This window comes from Poecilia mexicana, unplaced genomic scaffold (genome assembly GCF_051168715.1).
Source record: "Poecilia mexicana isolate PSO_F unplaced genomic scaffold, ASM5116871v1 scaffold_19, whole genome shotgun sequence".
NCBI classification, from domain to species: domain Eukaryota; kingdom Metazoa; phylum Chordata; class Actinopteri; order Cyprinodontiformes; family Poeciliidae; genus Poecilia; species Poecilia mexicana.
The window spans coordinates 17,226,714-17,251,955 of NW_028263388.1; the positions used below are offsets into that span (position 1 = coordinate 17,226,714).

At 38.7% G+C, this 25,242-nt stretch overlaps 1 protein-coding gene across 1 annotated transcript in view; it reads left to right on the forward strand.

Moving 5' to 3' along the window:
• Window positions 1-2,881: 2,881 nt before the first annotated feature.
• Window positions 2,882-25,242, forward strand: part of prkcea (protein kinase C, epsilon a) — a 49,630-nt gene continuing 27,269 nt past the window's right edge. The window contains exons 1-2 of the mRNA XM_014968608.2: window positions 2,882-4,016; window positions 24,528-24,591. Coding sequence (XP_014824094.1) covers window positions 3,672-4,016; window positions 24,528-24,591 — 409 coding nt within the window. The 5' untranslated portion in view covers window positions 2,882-3,671. The remainder of the gene's footprint in view (window positions 4,017-24,527; window positions 24,592-25,242) is intronic.

Here is a 25,242-nt window from a genome sequence, read left to right on the forward strand (position 1 = left end):
CTGAAATATTTAAAAGTTATATGGCGTTTACCTTGAAAAATGAAAAATATTCCACAACTTTTGTTGTCTATGTTTTGTGATAAATTACCAGCAAATAATTAAAAAATGTTCCATTTTGACCGTCTAAAGAGAAGCAAAAAAAGGACTATATTCATATTTTATTATTATTATTATTAAGTGTATTTATATTTGTGGGCCACATAAGAAGATAGAACTAAGTAGTTACTGTTTTGTGTGTTTTTTAAATATTTATATTTCTAATCTATTTTAAAAATCCTGTAAGAACACACTGTAGCGCCACCCAGTGGTAGGGGAAAATACCGAGCTTCTTTGTTACACAAAATATACTTCACACCGAGTTATAATTTTTTTTAATTTAAATTTGAGTTTTCTCTGATTTGTACTTTTTTAGTACAGTGCTTTGATTAACGGCACTTAGTAATAATGATATTAACAACAACAGTAATAATTGCTATTATTATTAATACTTATAACTACTTTCTATTTTTTACTTTATTGTATTTCTCACCAAAAGGTGAGATTTAAAAAGAAATCACGCAGTGCTGAATAAACGACTGGATTTCATCTTAATGTCCGAGGAGCACTTGAACTCAGCATTTGTTGACGTCACAGAACGTTTGCGTCACCCTGTCTGCAATACAACCTTGCAGCCAGCAGGTGGCGCAGGTGACCGGGCATTAGAGTGAGGATTGATGTTTTGAGGGAATAAATTGTGATTTTTATCAGACCCGTAGTTTCAAATGATATACTGATTTAATAACGAACTAAAATAAACAAATTACTGACACGTTTAGAAACCTGATAAGAACATAAACATGAATATTTTACAGATGCTATTTCATGTATTTTAGGAGACATGGGTAAGATGGGAATTTCTCAGATTAGCTTAATTTATTTTTGCTTTTAATTCTCTGTTAAAGTGTCATAATAATATAATTATGCATTTATAACGAATCTAAAATGCGCCTCATCATGTTCAAACTTTGCATACCAAAAAGAATACACTAACAATGTCTTACTGTACATTTAATTGGTTTAAGTTTAAGAAATATAGACATTTTATTAAATACTTTTGTATACAGGCTGTTATAAACATAGAATATTTTATTGAACTAAGGCATATGCATGGTCACGCACAACACGCAGTATTTTTAATTCAATGGGCCTTAAACATTAGAGTAAACTGGTGTGAATTAATGATTTAGGTAAGCCAGCCCGATGTAGTTAACGCAGTAAAGCACAGGAAACGGGAAATAAGCGGTTTTAAGAGTTGACAACTTAAAATTATTAAAATTCAAAGTTGGCGTGCTATAGAAATATACATTACACAGAATATGTATTACACTAATATTTGATACTCTCCACATAGTCAGTTAGCTTGCATTAATTTTTCAGGTACAAATGAAATAAGTTACTCTGTATCTGCTATTAAGAAATATTTGATAATTTGGCACATTTAAGTTAAAAAAAGTAAACACTTAAGGGACAAATCCCACTTCACTAGATAGATAGATAGATAGATAGATAGATAGATAGATAGATAGATAGATAGATAGATAGATAGATAGATAGATAGATAGATAGATAGACTTGTTAGTGCTCTGACGTGTTTCTTCTGTGTGTGTATGTGCGCGCGCGCGCGTGCATGTGTGTGTGTGTGACCATGCATAAGGACAGACTGATTGACTGGCCCTCTCGGCTGTCTGGTAATGGCACGCGCCCTCACACAAACGCACGCGCGGGTCCACACACGCGCCCGACGCCTGCGGGTGAATTCCACTCCCTCTGTACGCCTCTTCCAAATCAACACGCACACGCGCGCGCGGACTCGCACGCACACACAAGGAGTTAGAAAGAGTCCGGCAGCGCGTGTGACGCGTTTTGCGCATTTCCTGCATCTCATGTATGGCAAGCCAGTGTAACATTTATTCAAGCTGAATCCTAACTCCATCTTTTCTTTTTACAATTATTGTTCCACAATGGGGAAATTCGGGTGCAGCAGCAGCAGCAGCAAGTTAAATAGAAGTATGAATATTCAAACTAAGACAAGAAAGATAAAACAGAATAAACTGTACAGTAATGGTAAGTTTACAATTTAAGTAAAAAAATACTGTGCAATTAATAAAAGAAAATTGTTGAAAGATAGCTAAAAGGAGTTGATGGAGAAACCAATAACAGCATTCTTTGGTGCCAAAACGTCAGGATTTAGTCAATGATTTAATGTCTTTTACCAAAATTGCATCACTACTTGTAAAACATGTCACAGATATTATAATTCAATTCATTTTGATCAAAAGAGAAGATTTTGGATGTCAGAAAGGCTTCTTTTCAGTCCGGTTCATTTCGGTACAATACAAACTTATAGTCAAATGGTACAGAAGTGTAGAGTAAATCCAATGCTAAGTAAAAGGGCTGGTATACCAATACCAACTTACAACAACTTACCGTTACAGGAAAACTGTATATCTGTCATTAACGGTGCCAGTGCTAACTAGTATGAGCGTTAATAATAGGCTGTGCTGGCTGCAGCATAGCAGAGAGCAAGAGGGAGAAGAGAGGGATGAGCAGTGCCACAAGGATTGGTGATTGACACTGCTAAAACCCTGCCTCCTTTCTCTGATTTGTTGTTTCTAGTTAGCACTGGGAGAACTGAGAGAAGGCAGAAGAGCTACATTTATCCACAGATAATCTGTCTCATACCTTTCTGTGACAACATAGTGATAATTTTAACAAATATGTAAAAAAACATATATATTTTTTAAAGTTGCAATACAGCGGCTTTAACCTGCACTACATTTTGTCAACACATTATATGGTAAGTCAGCTTGCCATACCCGCTCACTGACGGATTGGGGGAGAGAGAGGGGACGGGAAGCGAGGGTCGCGCGCAGGGACTGAAGGGAGGAAAAAAACGGATCGGGAGCGGAGCTCCGTGATGTGTCTGGGGTGCTCCCGAACCCGAAAAACCGCCGCATAGAGCGGATTAAAACACACTCTTTTTGACAGACTAAGCGCAAACACCCGCTGTGGTGGAAGATTGAAGCCTGGAGATTACCCCAGAGGAGGACCGAGCGAGCGAGCGAGCCGCGGCGGGGCTGGAAGCGGAGCAGCAATCCCGGATGGCTAGGCGCGGCTGCCCCCGCTCTCTCCCACCGTGACCCGGCGGAGACACTCGCAGGACTGCCGCGGAGCTCAGCGTGAGGACAGTTACACCGCGTTTCCTCCGTTCCCAGCCGTTAAACCCCGGCCTGTTTCCGCGGAAACGGGAATTTTGGGATCGAACATAAACAAACAACCGCTTGGGGTGGGAGAGTCTTCATCAGGCAGCCTCGGAGGGGAGTGAGTGTGCGGTAATAACTGCGTGTTTTCAGCCCCCTGGTGCTCCGTTATTGCGGGTATCTCGGTGTTCTGACATGGCTGTGTTAGAGTGAAGGAACCAGCGGCATTATGGGATGTAGCAGGACTGTGCAGTGACCCCGCTCATTGGAAGGAAACATTCCGTGTGCGGGAGCGGGAACAACCAGACCCAAACACACAGACAGACACAGACAAGCAAGCACACGCGCGCGCGCGCGCACACACACACACACACACACACACACACACACTGCTATCCATTCTGTTAACACACACCTAATCAGCCCGCAGCCATGCCCGTCTTTAATGGCCTGCTGAAGGTTCGGGTGGTTGAAGCAGCGGATCTGAAGCCCACCGCGTGGGCATTGCGTCACGCCGTGGGGAAGAGCGGCTCCTTCCTGTTGGACCCCTACCTGACCTTGAACCTGGACGAGACCCGCCTGGGCCAGACCGCCACAAGAACCAAGACCAACAATCCGGCCTGGCACCAGGAGTTCTGCACCGAGGTCCGAGAGGGACGCAAACTGGAGCTGTCGGTGTTCCACGATGCTCCCATCGGGTATGACGACTTCGTGGCCAACTGCACCATCCAGCTGGAGGACCTGCTGCAGAACGGAACCAGGCACTACGAAGACTGGGTATGTGCAGATGCATAACTTTAGTGTGTGTGTGTGTGTGTGGGGCATGAATGCTACAGGTTTGCATGACCACACACCAGCCTTGAGATGCAAACCACTTCAACAAATTAAAAAACATAACATTAGCAAAGCACAATTACGAATTCAAAAACACAACAACATTAACGAAGCACTACATTAACAAAACGGAAAGGGTATGTCCCAGTTGGAAACCTGAAAAATCGCTGATTGGACAATAGGCATAAATATCCTACTTACGTCACCGCCATCTTGAAAGTGGCAGTTGAGAGAACGTGCTGCGTGAACTAGTTTAAATGGTTTTACAGTACAAAGTGGATCCACTGCCTCTACCTTCCACAGGTAAGAATTAAAGATAATAATAACAACGTAAATTTACGAGCAGAATTTCTTGACTTTGTGGCCAGTACTGTTCATTTCCGTGGTGAAACTAACTTCTAAACAACCAAGAAATATTTCCTTTGTTACTAAATTGGCCCAGTTCACTACTCTGATTATTTTCTTAGCTTAGCTAACTTTTTTTTATACTATGTAGTTTTTCTAAAGAGGGAGAGACAATGAGAAACCTGTAACGGGCGCTTTTGCTGTTTGTTTATTGTTGCCGTGGTTACCTAGAAGTTTGTCTGTGGTCAAACATGATTACTTTAAGGTACGTCAGTGGTCTGTAAGATGTTTCTTGTGTGTTCATCAATAAAAACGAGTTATCAGAATCAGCTATATCAAATGTAATTATTGTGCCCCAAAACAATTAAATAATCACATCAAAAAGTTCGAAAAGTTGTCCTTAGAGTTTTCTTTTTCATTCCTATATATAATAGTGTGTGAGAGATTGTGTCAGTGACATTCATTAACTTAAATTACGTTGCAGAAAGGCACTTTACGAAGTTCGGTCCATTTACTTGTATTAGCTTGCTGGCAGATAAGCCACTTTCAATATGGCGGAGACGCCTCATGAACCGCTTTCGCCTATTGTCGCTGACGAGATTTAGGGCGGCCAGTTGGAGCGGTCCACCACTCCACTCAGCGTTATGTGTTTAGCAGGCACAATGACGTATCAGCGCATTTAATCTGTCATTACACAAATAAATAATGATTAATACTGAATAATATATATTGGATACATGTTTTCCGTTTTGTTAATGTTGAAGTGCTTCGTTTAATGTTGTGTTTTTGAATTTGTAATTGTGCACCTATGTTGCACCTCTGGGCCACCATAACTCAAAGGAACATCTTGGTTTGCAACAAAACAAAAATATAACAGGGCCTGCTTTATATGCATAGTAGTTTGATGCATTGTGTTAAGCAGTGGAAAGTACCCCCAGGTACACTATGTACACATATTTTTTGAAAAAACTGCCACATCAATCAGCTGCAATGGCTTCCCTTTCCTTCCATCCAATTTTAAGAAATCTCATAGCTGTTAGTAGACTATGTAAAACTAAGCAAGGGGATAATACTTCACAAATGATAAAGAATTGGTGTATACAGCAAACTAGCTCTGAGTTATGGCTGCAACTAACTATTATAGTAATTGATTATTCTTTTAATTTTTTGGACAATTAATCAATTAATCTGATAATAAATTAGTGCATTCTGCAAATTTTTCATTTAGTCACTTAAACTTATTTCATACAACACTGGAAATTTATTAAAATAAGCAAATAAATAATTTAATTGCTTTTTTTTTTAAATGAGAAAATAACTAATAACAGGTACACTTGATCATTTGTAGCAAAAGATGAATTTGCAGCTAAAAAATGTTTTTTTTACATAAACATTTGAAAAGCTCAGCTCTTGTTGCTTGACATAGCACCAATAGAGTGTAGGGTTCATTTGTTGATCATTTTTATGGATTAACCAATCAATAAATGATAGCTAACGGTACTTAGTTTGAGATTTTTTCTACAGAATTTGATGCAGGTGAAGCTAAAACTATTCCACTTGAGGAGTATTGGATAGAGCAACAAAGAAGGTTTTTTCTTTTACTTAAATCCAAAAATGTTTAGATTTTTTTGCATAGTTTTCCTGTAAGTACTCCTCTGAGTTTGTTATTCTTTCAGAAAATTGCCTGTATTAAGTCTGTATATTCTTGTTAGCAAGTAATTGATTACTAAGCTAATCGAAGATAATTGAAATAATCGATTAATCACGATTAATTGTTTCAGTTCTTGTTCTGTGAAGGGCTCAGAGGTTTGTTTGAAAATACTGCTAAACTAACAACATCATAAACACTAAGGAGTAGAGCAGACTGGTTGGAGTGTTTTGGAGAAGCTAAAAGCAGGTTTAGGTTCAATCAATCAATCAATAAAAAAACAACATCCAGGCATTAAACATCTCACAGTGAACAGTTCAGTCCATCATCTGAAAATGGAGATAGTACCCACCTTAACTGAGAGCGCATTAATCAGAGAAGCATCCAAAAGGCCTCATGGTTTCTCTGGAGGAGCTGCAGAAAACTGCTCCAAACAATGTATGTACTCAGGAGGGTGAATTCATATCCTTTCCACACTTTTAAGATTTTAATTTGCACAAGATTTTCCCAAACCATGAAGCATTTTCCTTCCTACTTTATAGCTGTGCACTGCTTTGTTGGTGACGTCCAAATAAAATGCATAATATTAATTAAAGTTTATGGCTATAATGTGACAGTTCGTCAAAAAGGCCCACATTCTCTATCGTCACCCTCTCAGATGTCTTCCTTTTGTTTTATCTTCTTATCAGTCTTAAAATGCGATGCCGCGCTCTCTCAAAAAGCACTGGCACCACCAGCCCAGATGTTGCGCTTGTTCTTACACTTTTACAACCACAAGTGCAACATATAACCACCAGCTTTCTAATCTGCACCTGTGGAAATTTTGTAGTGCAGAATGTAGCCAGAGTGTGCGGCTTTAACAAGGCAAAAACTTTTAGTAATTGTATGTAAATAAAAACATATTTGCAGTTCTCATCAGAAGAATGCAAGCGTATATTATTTTTGCGTGTGATAGTAATTTGGGGTGTAATAATGATCATTTCTAACATGGAAACATATAATCTTTATCAGGTCAGAATTATACATGCTGGCTCAAATATATAAATTCACCAAATTCATGCAGGTTCCACCTCAGCCACATGCTGCTTAGCCACAAAATGCTTCCATCTTATCTTCTCATCAGAAAAGAGAAGAGAAGATGAGATGCACTTTTTGAATTGATTGGTTTCCTGTTGCAGACCTTGGTTAGAAGCAATACGAAACACACCTTCAGGATAGTGCTGTTTCCACCAGTTTATGATCAAATTTAGCCTTGATGGATTGCAGGCTACTCTTGAAGACAATTTGGGTCAGAAACTTTGATACAGCAAGGTTTCCCCCAGAAAACTTGCTAAGTCTAGTGGTTGGAGCGCTTGGCAGTCATTCATCCAGCAGCCTGTCATGTTTTTGAGTTGAAAAATGTTTAAAGTTGACAGGAAATTTGAAAATATCACTTGATAATTATGTGTTATTGAAAGACTGGAACATTAATACCTGAACACCAACTACAAAGTCTTAAAAAATGCAAATATTTTAAAAAGACTTGAATAAATAAGCAATGCTAAGCCTGGTGGGGGCACAAGTAAAGCCTGGTGGCCCGCCAGGCTTATAATACACTGGGGGGAAACCCTGGTACAGTTCCAGTAATGCAAAGATCCCAAACAAACATCAGAAAAAGCAGGCTACTATTAAGCTTCCGTACTGACCTTGATACTTCACTTCAGGTTCTACTGTTTTATCTTTTTATTGTGGCTTTAAGTTTAATGCATTTCCTGCATTTAAAAATGGAGAGCAGAAGTAGTTACTGGCTGTAGATCTGTCACCTGTAGATAGCTGGTCTGGGCCTCTTTGTGTTCCCCTCTGCTGCAGAGTATTTTATGATGTGAAAAACAGTCAGGAAACTTTCAGTAAAACTGCCACAAGGCCTAAAATAAAGATTAATAAACTGTACCCAGTAGAGGTTCTGTTGGAAATGAGATCATCTGTGAAGGATATGTTTCTGTATCCTTAACTATCTACTGAGAAAACGTAGTGAGTGTGTGTTATTCCAAAAGTTGCAGTCTCAAGCAATCAACTTTTCAAAATACAAAGAAACAAAAAACAAACTAACAAGTCATTGTCATCAATCTATAAGTGGCTAGGAGTTTTTATATGTATTTTTACCCATGATTTTAAGCTCCAAACTCAGATTTTGATAGTAATTATTTGCAAGAAGCTGCTGCCAGCCAGTGTAATCAGTTTTGGTCTCTTGAATCTTCCTGCTCGTTTTGCTTTCTGAACACACAACATCCCTTGTCTGTACCCGCCCATACTGTACATGCAGGCCTGCTGCTGCCTGTCATTATGCGAGAGGCATGTCACATTCTGGATAAGTTGTTAGCCCATGTGAGGCAACACAGACACAGGACTAACAACCGCACACACACTCACTCATAAGAGCAGTTTTGAGATGCCAATTAACCCAACAGCTGTATTTTTGGACTCTGAGGCCAGAGTACTCAGAGGGAACCCACGTATGCACAGGAAGAACATCCAAACTCCATGCAGAAAAACCCCCAGGCCAGGATTCAAACCCAAGGTTTTCTTGGTGCAAGGCAACATTGCTAATAATACACCGCTCTCCAGCCTCTCGTATTATAGATACAAAAAAATAAGTTCTTGGATTTAAAATCTTGTATGCTGCTTTATTGTTCCAGCATTAACGTTTTAATATTTTTTCTACAATGTATTTTCTGTAGTTGGATAAGACTAATGGGGATTTATTGGGGACCAATACTGCAACATTGTTGCATTTTCAGCTGGTGCGGTTCACTTTCACACTGCAGTATGTCAAACTATCCCAACCCTTTGAAAAACCCGTTCCCCTCCTCGCCTGTGGTGGTGCTGCACCAAGAACTACTAAAAGAAACTACATGAAAACCTCTGAAGAAGACATGATGACAATGTACTTCTTCACAAAATGTAAACAAAAATGGAGCAGCATCAAAATTTAGCGGCTGTGGGATTTCTCTTTTGTCTTTCGTAAAAGCCACTAGCCATTTCTCCACTCGCCAAACTTGCCCGTTTGTTTTGTACCCAGAATTCCCTACAGTGTAGTCCACTGGTTTCTGGTCCGCTTGGCAGTCACATATGCATTCAAACCGCATCAGAGTTCACTTCAACCGAACTGTGACGTAGGTTTTTAGGTGGACCAGAGTTCGCGTTTTTGGACTGTGTCAAAATTTGATTGTGCGTTCACACCTCCCCAAATGAACCAAACTTTCTAGATAAATGAACTAGAGTTGATTGTATTATGACAATGATTTAATGTGAAGACAAAAGTCATTCTGATGAATTAAAGTCAAATTGAAGTCTTTACTAAGCCATTTTTTTATGATGCAATACTATAAAATCCTTATTGTAATTTCTGTTTAAGGCTTTTAGAGGCAGCATGTCCATTTGAATGAGGCCTTTTGTTTGGGGAAAAAAACAAAAGGGAAACCATTTACTATGTCAGCATACGTCAGCGTATATATAAATAGGTACACTCACACTCGCACGCATCTCACCTCTCAGCCATCTAAAGTTAGGTCAGAGCATATGGATCACTCTGTTGATTGAGCACATCCTATTGATCTGCCAGCCGGCGCTTCAATACATCTGCCTCAGAGCGACGCAGTCCCACCAACTTCCCCTCCTCCCCGCATTACTCCATTACTCACCACTCGTGCCTGCCTTTTCTCCCTCATCCTTTCTCCTCCCTCCCCAACAGGAAAAAATTCCTTCTCATCTTACACTTATCCCCTCTCCTCTTCTAACCATCATCTTCCTCCTTCCTGCTACTCTTGTGTGCCTGAGAATCCTCTTTTATCTACTTCCTCCTGATGCTCTTACCTTCCTTTGCTCTTCACTCTCCAAGTGGGGATGGGAAGGACTCAAGGAGGCAGATGATGGAAATGTTTAATAGCTTGTCTGAGTCAGATCAGTCAAGCTTTTCTTTTCAAATGCTTAAACATTTGTGCCAATAATAGAGAAGCTTTTTGTGTAGCTAAATTATTGCAAAGATAAATAAATGGAGGATTACATCAGCTCAATCCTATAACTCATGGCATGATGAGCTAGAGCTAACGTACCAAACTTTCAAGTTATTTACACATAATTTTAAAATAACAACCGTTTCAAATTACTTTTATTTAAAACAAAAAACAGCAATTATTTATAATACTGCTAAAGTGTTAAAACTTATAATGTTTATAATAATCTTACCCATAATATGTCATACTGCCATGTATTTATATAAGAAAAAATAACTTATGATACCTTTTTTGTTATTCTTCACTTACTGTCTCCTTAATATTGAATATTAGCTTCCTACGTCAGGTGTACCCAGACTGACTGATGCATCCATTGGGTGCGAACATCTTAGCTTATATTGCCTTGTGTTGGTTCATCAGTATTTATGTATGTGGTCATAACACTGGAGCACAGTCAGCACAAAATGTGACAGCAGAGCAAATGGTAGTTTGGAGTCTGGTTGAGTGTATCGTGGTTTCACATTCACTCTGAAAAATCAAAAGTGCTTGCCCTGCGGTTGACCCTTTATCCAGCCAGAAAATCGTTGCCCCTCAAAAGCTGGAATGAGGTGGAATGTGGTGCTGTTTTAGGTGGGTTTTTCCACAGGTTGGCAGATTGACAAACAACGTAGTTGGTATTGGTCAATTTTAAAATGTTGCTATTTTAAGCAACTCCATGATGATCACATCTTAATAGTGGAAAAAAAAAAGGACTTCAGTGGCTTGGCGTCATTATTGGTGATCTGCAGTTATGTGGAAAAAGGTTCCTTGATGTTAAAGGGTAGTGAGCAAATTGGTTCGAGATAATAACAAGGCAACAGTCCTTCAAACAACCACTTGTTACAGTTTGTGCAGAATACCACCTTTGAAGATCGAACAAGCAAACTCTTAAAGGAATTTGACTAAAACAGCAGAAGACCACTATGGGTACTGCTTGTATTACCCAAAAACAGTGAACTCACACAGGCTTATCAAACATCAACATATTAGAAAAATGTTGCCTGGTTCGATGAATCTTGATTTTAACTATAATATTCAGATGGTAGGGTTAGGGTCAGAACTTAGCATGGATACATCCATCCTATGTTGTGGTAGTGTAATGGTGCAGGACACATTTTCTTGGTACATTTTGGGGTCCGTATTACCTAATCATCATTTAAACACCACACAGCGACCGTAGTCCAGCCATCTTTTGATGTATCCTCCCAGCAGATTAATAAAACATGTCATAAACTCGAATAATCTCAAACAATTACAGTGGATTCACAGTACTCGAGTTCCTAAAGTATTAGGTGGTTCTCTTCCAAGGTCAACCTAAAAAAAGTGGCCATTGGGTGTGCCAACAGACTGTTTTTGTAAAATCTCACTCAAGAGACAGACTTCACTAATAAACAAGGAAAGAAGGAGGACACTGTGTAATGTTTGGTTGCAAAAGAGGACCCAAGTACAGAAACTTTACGGATAAAGGAGATTTTAAGGACAGGAAAATATGAGGGAGCTTACAATGAACACTGGGAACAATGGAGAATAAAGAAGGTAAAACACGAGAAGCCACAGGAGTGCAATGGAAGGAGCCAGTGGGGAACAATGAAAACCAGGAATCTTAAATACAATCAGGGAAAGATGGACATGATAAAACAACCAGAAGAGTTAATCTAAGGTAAGTAGAGTAGAATGGCATACTGAAGAAGAGAAGCAAAGAGAAACTGGAACCAAATCTGAAACGTAAAGAAGCAAATTCAAAGTCCAAAACACCCACCCGCCATAACACACTGCCTTTAGTGTAAACAAGAAGATGTGACTGAAAAGATGGAAAGATGTATACCTAAGGCCATATATTGCTGTCTAAATGTGGTCAAACGGCAGCTAGGAATAGGATTGATCAAATTAGCTAATTAACCCTTTAAACATGTTTGTTCAATCTACATTTGGATGGAACCTTGTAGCTTGAAGCAGATCATTTCCAACACATGTTTTGGGTTTTATGAAGACAAGGTCTGGCCAGTCCATCACATGGTTTGTTTCCTGCTCATCAGATGACTACTGAAGCCTGAGCTCCTCAGATTTTTTTTTTCACTTTCTCCCTTGTCATCTCTGCAGTCTCTTCTTGTTCTCTTTTTGTCTCTGGCCACTTCTCCATCTCCCATGGACTTGCTTTGAGTCGCTGGTGAAATATTAACCAGGCTTTGATGCTTATTAATTGTCCCACTCAGTAATTGAGATGCTCGGTGGAGCCCGTACCCATGGCGACAGCAACAATCCGTCACCATGGAAACAGTATCTCACCCACCGACACACTGGAGAGAGGGAATGGTTGGGTAAGAGTTGGTGGGAAATGCAGGACAGATGGCAAAAAGTAGAACTGGTTGTGGTTCTTTAAGGCACTAGAATAAAAGTTAGAAACAAGCAAAAGTAAGTAACTTTTATAAAAATATGTCTTTTTTTTTTTACATATTTGTGAAAAATGTCACCATGTCCTGACAGTACAATAATCTGTGAAAAAAAATCAAGTTCCTCTGCCTCTTTCCTGAAGTCCTACTGTCATTTGTAGAAATACACTGCTTTCTGTCAGAAACAACTAATCAGAGGCAGTAGGAGGGTCTTAACGCTGTCAATGAGGCCTATGTATATGCTGCTCACACCGTCCTCCACACAGTACATACAAGCTCAAGATTGATGATTTGCTCCAGCTGTGCTAATAACAGAAAAACAACCTAACCAACAACCTAACCTTGCTGTAATCTTACAGGAAAACTGTTTATCCTCAGTCATTGGTGGTCATGCTAACTAGCACAGCAGGCTACTTAGCATCAGGGTTAGGAGAAGCTGTAGCATAGCAGAGAGGAAGTGGTAGTGACTATGTGACAAGGCCTTTCTTCTGACTCTGATTGATTGTTTCTGACTGGGACAGTTTTAACAAGTACATAAAAATCTTATTTTTACAAAAGTTATCTGCAGCTTTAGTTTCTCCATTCCTTGTGGCGTAAGGGAAATTTCACTGCAGTTACCCGCATAAAGATGCAGTTGATTTTTGCAGATAACCATCTAAAGGCAACTTAACTGTGCTGTCTACCGTGTTGCGTAATTTGAAACAAAGACAGATTTAGACATGTTTCACCGGGTTATTTAAATCATAGTAACTGTAGAGGTACTCAATGGATTTTTTTAAAAACTTTTTTTCTGAAGTAAATCTCAGTAAAGCATGTAAAGTCTGGTCACGTTACAGAGCTGAGGCTGTGTGAAAACATATTTTAAAAACAACCCATGTTGAAATCTGCAACTGGAACATTTCAATTTGGAGAAAGTAAAACATTTTAGTAGACAAGGTAAAAGGAATTACAGAGCATGTTGTTAAATTTGTGACTCTACATATAAGCAGTTCCTCACTCTGAGAATATTGAGGGTGTTTCTGCTTTTTCACAGTGCCATGGATAAACTATCACTGCTTTTACCGTTCACTTTCACACTATACACAACACCCAGATGTGCTGCCATAACATTAACGGAGCACCTCGATCTAACCACAGATGTTCTTGCTCAAAATGAACAGATCATTTTTATGAGCTCTTTTATAAACATTTAAGCCATTTTATTTTAATTTTATTTTACCTTTGTAGTTTGGTCGGAGAAGGAGGTTTATATTTTACATTCTTTCAACTGTATGATCAGCAGTTATTGATAGCAATGCACCAAGTCAGCCGGTGAAATCAGCCTGTTCTGATTGATGGTTGATAGGTGAAATACTGAATAAATACCGTCCCTGATTCATTAAATGCATCACAACTAAGAACTACCAGGGTTTGGTCTTTAAACCAATGTCACTTCTATTGAGTTCAATGAAATTAAGAAATAATCTTGGAACAGAGTGTTTTCACTCATAAATGACAAAATTGTTTTAATTTATTTATTAATTTTCTGTTGGATTCAAAACTACCTCTATCCAAAAACATGCAGCAGTTTGTTAGCCTTCACAATAAAAAATGAGAACCAACTTTTAAGTCCTCAAAAAAATGGGTATCCATATCAACAAGAAAAAGTCTGGTTGGTGCAACTTTACACATTTAGACTAGATGTTTTTCTATTTAAGTCATAAGTTGTATGTAGTGTTAAAAGAAGTAGGAACAAGTCTGAGAGGAAGAGCAAGATGAGAGTTTTAGAGGAGATGAAAGGAGGATGGTTTAAACTGGGGCTGGTTGATGAAGTAAAGGAAGCTGGAGATAAGGTGTAGAGTGAAGCTGTGTGTACATGTAAATATGTCCTGTTGAAGGCTGGGAGCTCTGAGGCTTTTAAAAACTTGTGGGCTTTTGAGACAGGATGGTCAGGCTCTGGAACGCTACCTTGCAGGGCCAGATCCAACGTCAGCCATCGATAGTTTGACACTTTTCACCGGCACATGACACATGCTCAACACAAATCAGAAGATCCACAATCCATCACCACTGACTGTAACCAGGTTAATTTCCATGTTTATGAATTAAAAACTAATAAACAAGGAGATATTTTTTCCTGTATTGCTAATACAGACAACAGCTTCATACCAAACACATTTCTTATAAATCCTGAACTTATTTAGCTGTTTTAGACAAACAGTAAATTGGATTTTATTGTTTTTATTTCTTTTATATAGTAGTTTTAAGTAGCTGATGACCAGAATTGGCTGATCTTCAGCTTTGCAGTTGTTGACCACCAAATGCATCATACTACTGAGCAAGACTAGGTTGTGCTTTACCACTCTTCTATGTAGTTTCTCTTACTATTAAGTGGAAAAGACCCAGACTTGCATACAGAGTCGCGTTTCAATCGAGTTAGCTATTCTTAACAGTGGCCATATTGTGTGACTGTAATAAATGTCTATGCTTTCAGATGAACTGTGGAGTTGACTTGCTACCGATTTTGAGTTTGACTGGCTCTAACTAGTGACTAGTGATGGTGAACCTAAGTGTTACCAGGATGCAGTAGCAACTTTCTTTGGCTTGGCAGCTTGGATCTTCCCAAAAACTGAAGGTTGAAAGGTCCACAAAATTCAGGGGGTTTGAAATTATAACTTCTACCTATTGGAAAGACATCTTGAAGAGCAACATTTTAATGTTATGAATGCCAACCGTTTCTTTTGAGTTTGATCACAGAAACAAGAGGCAAAATATTACAGTTAAATTAGACTTAGTTAAACTTTGGTCATCTTTGATATTTGAGGAATTCCCATTTCCTGACGCTTCATCAAACATATCTGACCATTGCCTTTCGATAGGGTGGGCTGTAGCATATTTTTATCCTAAACTTGGGGACCACTGTCGTAGAAAGGTTAGGAACCACTGGCATTACTGACCCTTGAAGGAACCAAAAATAGAGAAAGCTGAAGTTTAAGTTGCTTTGCAACATAGACATTCCTCTGCTAAACCTAAAAAAAATACTAAAATCTTGCAATATCCTGACTTGGTTACGGTAGAATTAAAACTGAAAATGACTAGCAACAGATTATTTTGTATTTGGGACAGCAGGATGTCCTTGTTACCTCTTCCTGTCCTTTTTTTTTTTTTTGCTTTTACACCAGCTGTATTTCATCCTAACTCACCTTCATTCCTGACCCAAAGACTCCATTCCCTCAACATGGCAAGTTGCCGGACAGTGACATCATCAGACACTCCCCTTATTGACCTACTGTTTAAGTAGGACAGGCTGGATTTAAGATGCACTGTTGTCACGCTCACAATAGACTCATAACCACATACACAAAAAATTGAGCACACTGAACTGCTCACTGATGCCAAAGCAGGTCATCGCTGGGTGCCCGAGAGTAGTGCACGCTGCAGCACGGTTCATGTGTGTTCTCTGTTGCAGGTAAGGAATGGGACGAAATGTGAGAGCCTGGGGTCAGCAGGTGGAATCAATACTTTAGGCATCCTTGTTTTTCACAAACTCCACCATAAGATTTCAGAGAAACAAATCTGTTCTGTTAAATTATAGAGAGAATAACTTTGAGGATTTTTTTACTTTGTGAAATCCAGAAAATGCAAAAACTTGGAAATATCCAGATGTTGCATATGTCTAAAAAACACACATACCATTGAAACCATTACTGCACTGGCCAAGTGATTGAAATCTCTTGCTTGCTGACCAATGATCAGCTGGTTAAATACTGAAAGAAACAGATACATCGAAACTGTAAACTCAAGCTTTTCCAATCTGTAAGCTCATTAACAAACAGAAGAATGATTTGGTTATAGTTTATTAGAAATATGATAGAAGTGATATGAACTTCAAGGTGGTGTAAATACATCATGGATCTGCTATTGTTGTCTCCGTTTCGCCTTTCCTATATTTGAGTATTTCAAAATGAACATTTTATTGTACCTCACATATTTTTGAAAATGTGAGGTCAAGAAAACATGCCAGTTGAAAGTTCAACCAACTGATATCTATGTCGCTGGTTTTAAAGACCTCGGCACCAGACAGTTCCCTCCTTGTTTGATGTTTTCATCATACGAGATGATCAAACCGTCATGGTAGACACATACTGCATTAGTGTGGACAGAATTATGCATACTATCTGGTTAGATAATTTCCTCCAATCACGCAGCCCCAGTCAAGGCTCCCTTATGCAACTTGGATCTTTCTGAAGGCTGTTTTCATCCGATGGCAGAGACTAGCTGATCCTCAGAGGCTGCTCATCAGACCGTCTGCCAGTCCATCTGGATATCACACGCTCATCTGCACTGTTTGTGATCTTTAAGATGACTAAACAGGCTTTAATGATGTAACTGGGAATGTCCATTCTATTTAATCTACGGGTTCTTGCAAATGTATTCATGTATTTTTTTTCACAATTTGCTACATCACAACACCAGACTTCAATTTTATCTGGATTTTATCTAAAGTGGTGGCCAACTAATGGTTTTTAAATTTTTTCCAATAAAAATCTGAGAAGTGTGGTGTGCCGTCTTTATCTGCTGTTGCAGTTGCTACAATTTGATGCTTATCTACCAGTTTTGCACATCTGGACACCAACATTTTGTACATGTTTTCCTTTTAAAAACACCTCAAGCTCAGTGATGGCAAAAAAAAATTGATTCATTTCTGGATTTTGGTTGGGCCATTTTTCTTTGATCTGAACCAGTACTTCCCAAACTTTTCAGTAATTGACAGTAGAAGAGGTTTGTGGTCTTTCTTCTTGGTTGAGAATAGTACAAAGTCATTAAGACACATAAAAAAAGCTTCCCAGTCCTTATAGGGGAAAAGCATAGTCACAGAATGATGCTGCCACCACTAAGTTTCACTGTGAGGATGGTGTGATGAGAGTGATGAGCAGAGTTTGCCCTTCCCACCACCTAAGACAGTATTTCTTATGATGAAATTGACTCTTTAAGTTCAAGTTGACTCTTTAGTACATTTGCTGGATTTTATTTAGGTGTATCAGAGTAAAGGGGACTGATTACAAATGCATGCTGCTTTTTGAAACTTTTGTAAACATTTTGTAAAATCATGTGTACTTGTCCTACCACTTCACAATTACAGCGCCACCCCCACCACAGTTCAGATCTCATGAGTTCACCTGTTTGTGTATTTTTCTATGGAACCTGACTCCTATTTGTTTGCAAAGAATTTGCTGACTTTTTTTTTGTTGTAGAGCCTATATAAAATATTAAAAAGGAAATGCAGGCATTGCAATCCAACCAGTACCTCAGATGGTACTGGTTGCTCCTGGACTGGCAAAGCAGCCAGTCCAGGAGCACCATTTATTTTGCTTGACATTGATTGGCTGTATCCCCAAGAGTGGAAATAAGGAAAAGTGCATTAGCGCGTAGTAGTGCCCTAAATTTGGCACTTATACATGTGTTTTTGAGGGTCTATTGTGTATTCAAAGATGTTATCCTGTTGTGGTAGGTTGTGGTCCCTAACCCTGACAAATGCTGGCCGAGTATTGGCTGTTTTTGTGTCTGTGTGTCACGAAAGATCGCTGTAGACTTCATCAAAGTTTGAATTTTGTGAGAGTTGTTGAACTTTTACAGAGTTGTTGAAACCATATCTTGTGGCGGGTGACAAGCTTTATCCTCTCCCTTCGTCTCCACCAACCCCCCGACCAGCACAAAGCTCCAGCTCTTCTTACATTATTAGCCGTCTGTGATGTTACATTAAAGATGCATGACTGTCATGCAGTCTCACTCAGCACGAGCCTCCTGTGTGTGCTCGAGTTGCTGGCCAACAGAAAGAGGGACAAACACACACACACACACACACACACACACACACACACACACATACACACACACACACATGTTCGTCGTGTAAAAGTGCGGGAGCTTTCTCAAAGCCCAAATTTGTCATTTGACAGATGGATGTGGGAGGCTGTCACAGAGACTAAACGCTCCTGAGAGAGACAGAGAGAGATGTCTGGTTGGATGGCGATAGTGAGCTCGGTGGACTGGTAGTGGGAGGGGGTTAGCCACACAGTATTGATATAATACAAGCGTTGAGTGCCCTGTCTGCCTGGTTGAGTGCTTCTTTGTGCTGTGGCATATGGCTCCTGTGTGTTTTTTATTATTTCAGTCATATGTGAGCAGGCAGATTGAATGAACGTAACAGAGTTGGGTTTGTGTGTTAACCTCGCTCTGAAGTCCAGCTTAAATTAACTTCACACAAGTCTGGAAAAATATGGAGGAGTATGGCATTTAATTTAAGTGGTTTCTAAGGATGGATAAGTAAGGAAAAATATTTGTTTTTCCATCCATCTATCCATCCTTACAGTCTGTTTGTTGCAGAAATACCTCCCATGAATTTAGTTTTATCATAACCATATTTAACCTCCTCTGTATATAGGACGGACTGTGCTGCACTGATTTTGCATCTAGGACACCAAGGAAAGTGACTCAGGTGTGGTGATAAGAGGATTTTTTTTTAAATCATATTATATTTAATCATTCGTAGAGACTGAAATGAAAGGAATTTAATAAATAGCAGAGCATATCTAGTATAGGTTTTGTTGGACTATTGAAATTCAGCTGCTACACAGGACCAGATCTACACTGGACGAGTAAATTCATGACCAAAACTTTATTGCTGCTAACAAACAAAAGCATTAAAACCCCTGGAAGCTAGAGTCCGGAAAAGGATTGGATTTTGACATGTAAATGTGTTGGAGCCATTAAATATTAAGATGACTTAGTTGGCCACACACACGTCCTTCTCTTGGTGTGTGTTTGCAAAGTCTCCCTGCTCGTATCAGTGTCCTAATTGGTCTAATAAGATTAATGAGGCGAACTAGATTCTTCTGCTCTCCCTCCTCCCATCTTTTTGTTGTCAGGGCGGGGAACCTCGTCTGCACACACACAACCTGGTAAATCCAAGTCACGCTACAATCCATTTAAAAGGGTGGTGAGGTAAAAGCCATCTTCTGCCACGGTGCCTGGAATTTTATTGGCACTGAAACTGTTAATCAGTTACAGAAAATTAATGAATAACTCACTTTTCCTCAGAAAATAATAATAATAAAAAAAAATCACTTGACAAAGTCTGCAAAATTTATTCTCAAGATACACGGCATTGACCAGTTTGAGAATCTGATGATTCTGTAAAAATACCCAGTTTTCTCACGGTATTGACACACAGTTCAAATCAGAAAACACTTTATTGTTTTTCTATTGCTGAAAAACAAACATAAGTAAAATTTCACCCCAATATCTTGCAATATTATCAATTAATTTATTGATTCTGCATACAGAATTAAATATTCTTAGAATTATTTTCTGTCCATTTTGATGGCTACTGCTTAGAGAGCACAATAAATGGATTTATTCAAGATAAAGGTAACACAAAGCATGTGCAATGTACTCTGTCATTTGATATAAAAGAGTAATTTTTCCTACAGTCAAATAACTTTTAATTTTAGTGGATCCCCAGTATTGGCAGTCGGCGGACAGATGTAAGTTAAAATATCCTTTGAAAATGCTTAAAACTTAAGACTGACCTGCTCTCTAGTCTCAGCTCTAGTTCTAGTAAGCAGAAAAGAATAAAGTATTCGCCTTTTCTGACATAAAGTCACATCTTGAATTTTTTATATCCATTATCTTCTTTTTTTATTCATATTTTTATTGATATTTTTGCATATGGTACAAAGGCGTTTACATAATCCAGGGTGCAAAAGTGTTGAGCATAAACAAACTGTTTACACCACTGACTTTAAGATGCATGTTTTCAGGAACAAAGAACACATGCAGAACACCTCCAATAATAAAACATAGTGAAAGAAAATTAATAGTGAAAAAACACATGTATGTGCACATGCATATATACACTTACACAAATAAATACACATCCGAAAAACACACACAAAACAAAAAAAGGAATGAAAGCTGGGTGCGCAGGGGGTTTTACATTGAAGCAACAAACTCAATAAATGGTTGCCATTTAGAGTATAATTTGTTCAAGTTATCTATTTTATTCTTAATTGCTGCATGCCCTGGTAAATCCTGCAGATTAATCACTCATCACAGGCGTTATGTGGTTTGTGCTTCGTTTCCAACTTCTAATTGTTCCCGTGTAACTAAGGCTCAGGTGTCCTAGTTACTGTCACCTGCTTAAGGAATGATTGAGAACACTCCACATGGTTTGTGTTTGCTTTATTCTGAGTAAACTGATTGGGGGACATTTTAGCATCACTTGGTTTATGACAGCTCAAACAGAAACAGATGAGCTGAGTAATCCCAGAAGTAAAAGAGTAGAAGTTTGACCAAGGCGAAAGCAGTTCTTCCGCTGAAGGTTTTCTCCCATTTTTGCATCACTTCAATAACCCAACCACACTGAAATGTTTCCTGTGCACTTTTCATGGTTAAATCTCAGTACAGGTATAAAAGACTAACATGAATTCATAACAATGGTAAAAACAGACCTTACATACAGTAGATAAAACCTTTTATAGCTTTTATAACTTTTTCATACCTTAAAGCAATTTTATAGTGTTTCTTATTTTTATTGGAACATATTGTACAGCAGGCATCTAACTAAATTTTCTATTTTTAACATTTCATTCCAGCTACAAGATTCCAGCTTTTTGGCATTCCTAGTAATTTAATCCCTGAATTAAGCTCTTCTTGGGATGGGTCCTGGTTGCTTGGCAGCCTAAACTGATTGAAGTTCAGGAATTAACTTACATCCAGTTAAATACTTTACAGGAAAATTTGTCTGATGGTGAGAGTAACTGCAGCCATTATTGAAATAACAAATAATAGTAAAGCTTTAATTCTTTCGATGAGGAAAAAAGAAGATTAAACTCAGGCTTCCATCAGGAAAACATCACACTAAACCTCCTGTTATGGAAGAAAACACTCATGAAGGCACCACATGATTCAAGGGGCGGTCGTCAGTGATGATGTGCAGTTTTTGGCTGGCGTGTCACCCCGGGAGCCAAGCACTAAATCAATAATGGTGCTGTCCATTTGCTGCGCTCTGTTCCAAATCAGTCTGAGTCCATCTTTCTGCCGAAATCCCCACTGAGATGCGCTGTTATGCAAGAGGTTACATTTGGGGATTAGCACATCATTTTCAAGGGTAGACATCAAGAATCCAGAGGCATTTATAGGTCACAAATCCCATGCTGTCATGTATTATACTTACAACAAAAGGATTTTTCAATGCTTGTCCTTACATCATCTGTATCTTTCAGTATGTTTAGTTTGAGGCTGATTCCTTTACATAAAAAATAGTCTGCACAGACATTTTAAAGGAAAGTGTGTGAGTTATTTATGTATGCGTTTGATTACCTATTATATTTTGTAGATCTGCATTTGACAGTGTATATTTTCTGCATAGATTGCAAGTAATTGCCTATGATGAGAGAGAATAAAGAAGAGTTCATTTAGTATTTGTTTGTGTTTTTTGTCTCATGTTCACCACTGCCTGATGGAAGTGTGTGTGTTGCTGCGTGTGTGCGTGTGTGTCAGTCTGACTGTTGCATAAGAGGATCTGCTGCTGTCCCAGAGCTTAACGAAGGATTTAAGCCTCTCTTTCTCACTCTCTCTCCTGCGCTCTCTCCTTCCTGAGTCGTCTGCCCCTTTAGCACTCTGTTATACTTGCTAATCTCTGTAATTGCATGTACATTGTATGTGGATTGTGTAATTGCACTGTATGTTCCATTTTATATGCAGGTTGTCTAAGTATTAAGATTTTATTATTCTGAGTTTCTTGGATCATGCGTAAGTAGAGTTTACGCCAGAGATTACAACACAGCTGCCTTTTTATGTTTTTAACTGTTGTGAAAATGTAACAAAAAGAGCTGTTGTTTAATAATTAACTTTATTCACTGTGTGTTTTATCGTTTTTGGTGTATAAACTGTCTGAGGCGTCCAAGTATCACTCATTACAAAAGCAAATATGCAGTAAATCAACAATTTCAATTTCAATTGAAGAAATACATGAACCACGATTCAAAATATATTCTATATATTAGCAGAGATGGCAATTTAAGGCAGAGTTTCATAATTATTTTTAAACCAAAGAAAAATACATTTATGAAATTTCCAATAGCTGTTTTAATCATCCTCTATTACCAATTAGCAGTATTAATGCAGTTCAGAGAACGTAGCTCCATGAAGGGATATTTCAGGTTATTTGATGTGATTTTTCTGGGAAGTTTTAACAGTAATAGCCCCTATTGCTGTTAGTGTAGTAAACAGATGACATATTTCAATGGGTTTGTACAAAAGTAAAAAAAAAAAAAAAAATGAGTGGTGCAATCTGAACAGCTAGCATGCTTGTCTCTTGGTTTTAGCTGATTTTACACATTTAAAACGGATACAAACAATGCTAGTGGACGTAAACATTTTCACTTTTAAATGATACCGTGAAGTTTGTTGCTGTTTACTAAGCAAAGTGACTGCTGACACATCAGTATGCTGTAAATCCACCATGATCAGAGTCAACTTTAGCATTTTGTATCACACTACCAGTTGTGCAGAGACACCAGGTCTTGCAATGGCAAGAAAAGTGATTTTTTTTTTCTTTTGTTTTGGAGTGATTCACTCCAAAATTTTGAGTTAGTAACGTCTGCCCATGTGTGTAACTTATTAATAAGAACTTCACAGAACTTCAAAAAACCCACTCCATGTCTTTATGTCTTTATATTTCTGAAAATGTATATTTATAAAACCAACTGCGATTTTTCCGGCCGATGATGAATCTTTAAAAAACCTGGCCTGGCGAATCTTCATTTTGGCAGATACCGATTTTTTTTGTCTGAAAAGTCACTAAATATAGCGAGAAAGTTGCAGAGTTTTGTTTATCACAACCTCTAGTTATCAGTTCCAAACCCAGGATTTTTAATGGAAAACAGACTGAAAGATAAAAACATACAACAGGGGAACCTTTCTGTACTCCGTTTAGCCTTCCTGTTATCTGCTCAAGTCTGGCTCTCTCTTTTAAAAGAAACCTGGGTTAACCAGAGGTGGTTTCTTTGGCTTATTTTTCCCAACACATGGCTAAAAACAGCTAACTCTGAGTCTTGCTTCCTTATTATCAACTCCCACTCTGAAGATTGTAATTCAAGCAAACATGTAGCTGTGAAGTACGGTGTGTCCACTGAAGAAAGATTAGATTTTTGAGTGTCGGACCAAACGTTTGTGGCTTCAGGTTTTACACTATCTCATAGAGTTAATACATTTTTTTTTACTTTGTAATGTATCCAATGTTCCATCTATGTCTGAACAACTTTGCTGTGAAAGAAAACGTGTCAGTAAGTGGCTCCTCCTTCTTTAGTAATTGATTTTTAAGCTGACTACCCTTTTTATTGACATCAACAAAATGCTTTTGAGTCTGCGGTCAGACACTTTCTTCCTGCCTTTGTGTAATTTGTGCACCGTGTGAGGCATCATGGGAGTGAAGTTAACCCATTGCCGTTACGGCTGCTCTGAGGGAGACGCACAGAGAGGTTACAACAGCACAACATTGTGTGTTGGTACAGGGAATTAAACACGTTATGCAGTTCGATTTGGATGCTCAGCCGCTTTATCTGACTAACTGCTGCTGCACATGTGTGGGAATGGCTCAGTTTAATCAACTCTATCACTTCTGGTTTGAAACCTGACAGCTCTTTTTACCAAAGGCCAGAGTCATGATAATGGGAGAGCTTTAAACACAAGGTGTGAATGAAAAGTTCAAAGAATCCAGTTAGCACATCACATACAGATTTGCATTGAATAGCATCAGTAAACGAGGTCCGTAATGATGCTGAAATAACAGTTATAAAGACAATGGAGCTAATGGTGATAATGATACAAGTGCTGGTGAGAAGTGTAATTCTGGTGAAGATAATGACCTCTTATGTGTGGGTTGTTGTGCTTGTTTGTGCTGGAGGACAGCCCCTTCTGCTGCACTCGCTGTTCTGCTGCGTTTTTCTCCCTCTGATTTACGTTTGTTTTCTCCTCCATCTTTGTCTTTGCGCAGATCGACTTGGAGCCGGAGGGGAAGGTCTACGTGGTCATCGATCTGTCTGGATCCACCACTGAGGGTAAGATCACAGCAATGCGACATTTTAGTGCAAAACAAAGGGAGCACAGCACAGTTAGTATTACCAGAGCAGCATTTCTTCTCCTAACTGTGTGTTTTTTGGTGGGAATTATAAGAGCAATCCAGAAAGGATGGGAATATTTAGAAAGTATACGCTGCATGTATTTTAATTCTTCTGATCATGTTGTGAGCTTCATGGCGTGTTGTTAGGAATATTTAAAAATTTACTGTTTAGCCTTCGAAATTTTAATTCCCCCCAAGCAGAATAAAAACAATGCATGTATATGTTAATATCCACCACAAACCAAAACCTTCTTTCAGTCTCGCGTTTGTGCAATTTGGATGTGTGTGCGCTTCTCTCCTGCTAGAAGTGTAGTAGGAGAGAAACCTTATTTTTCCCTCAAGAAGAGTAAACATTATACACATACAGTTGACACCAGAAGTTTGCATACAACAAGCAAAAACACACACATACCTTTGTTTTTTACAGTCTAAAGTTAAATCCAACCAACATTCTCTTGTTTTAGGTCAGTTGCCACTTTGTAACCACTTTGACTTTGTGTTTAGAGTCATTCTCCATCTGGAAAACCCAATTGCCCCTGAGGTTTACCTTGTTAGATGACGTCTTCAATATTTCCACATAATATTCTCT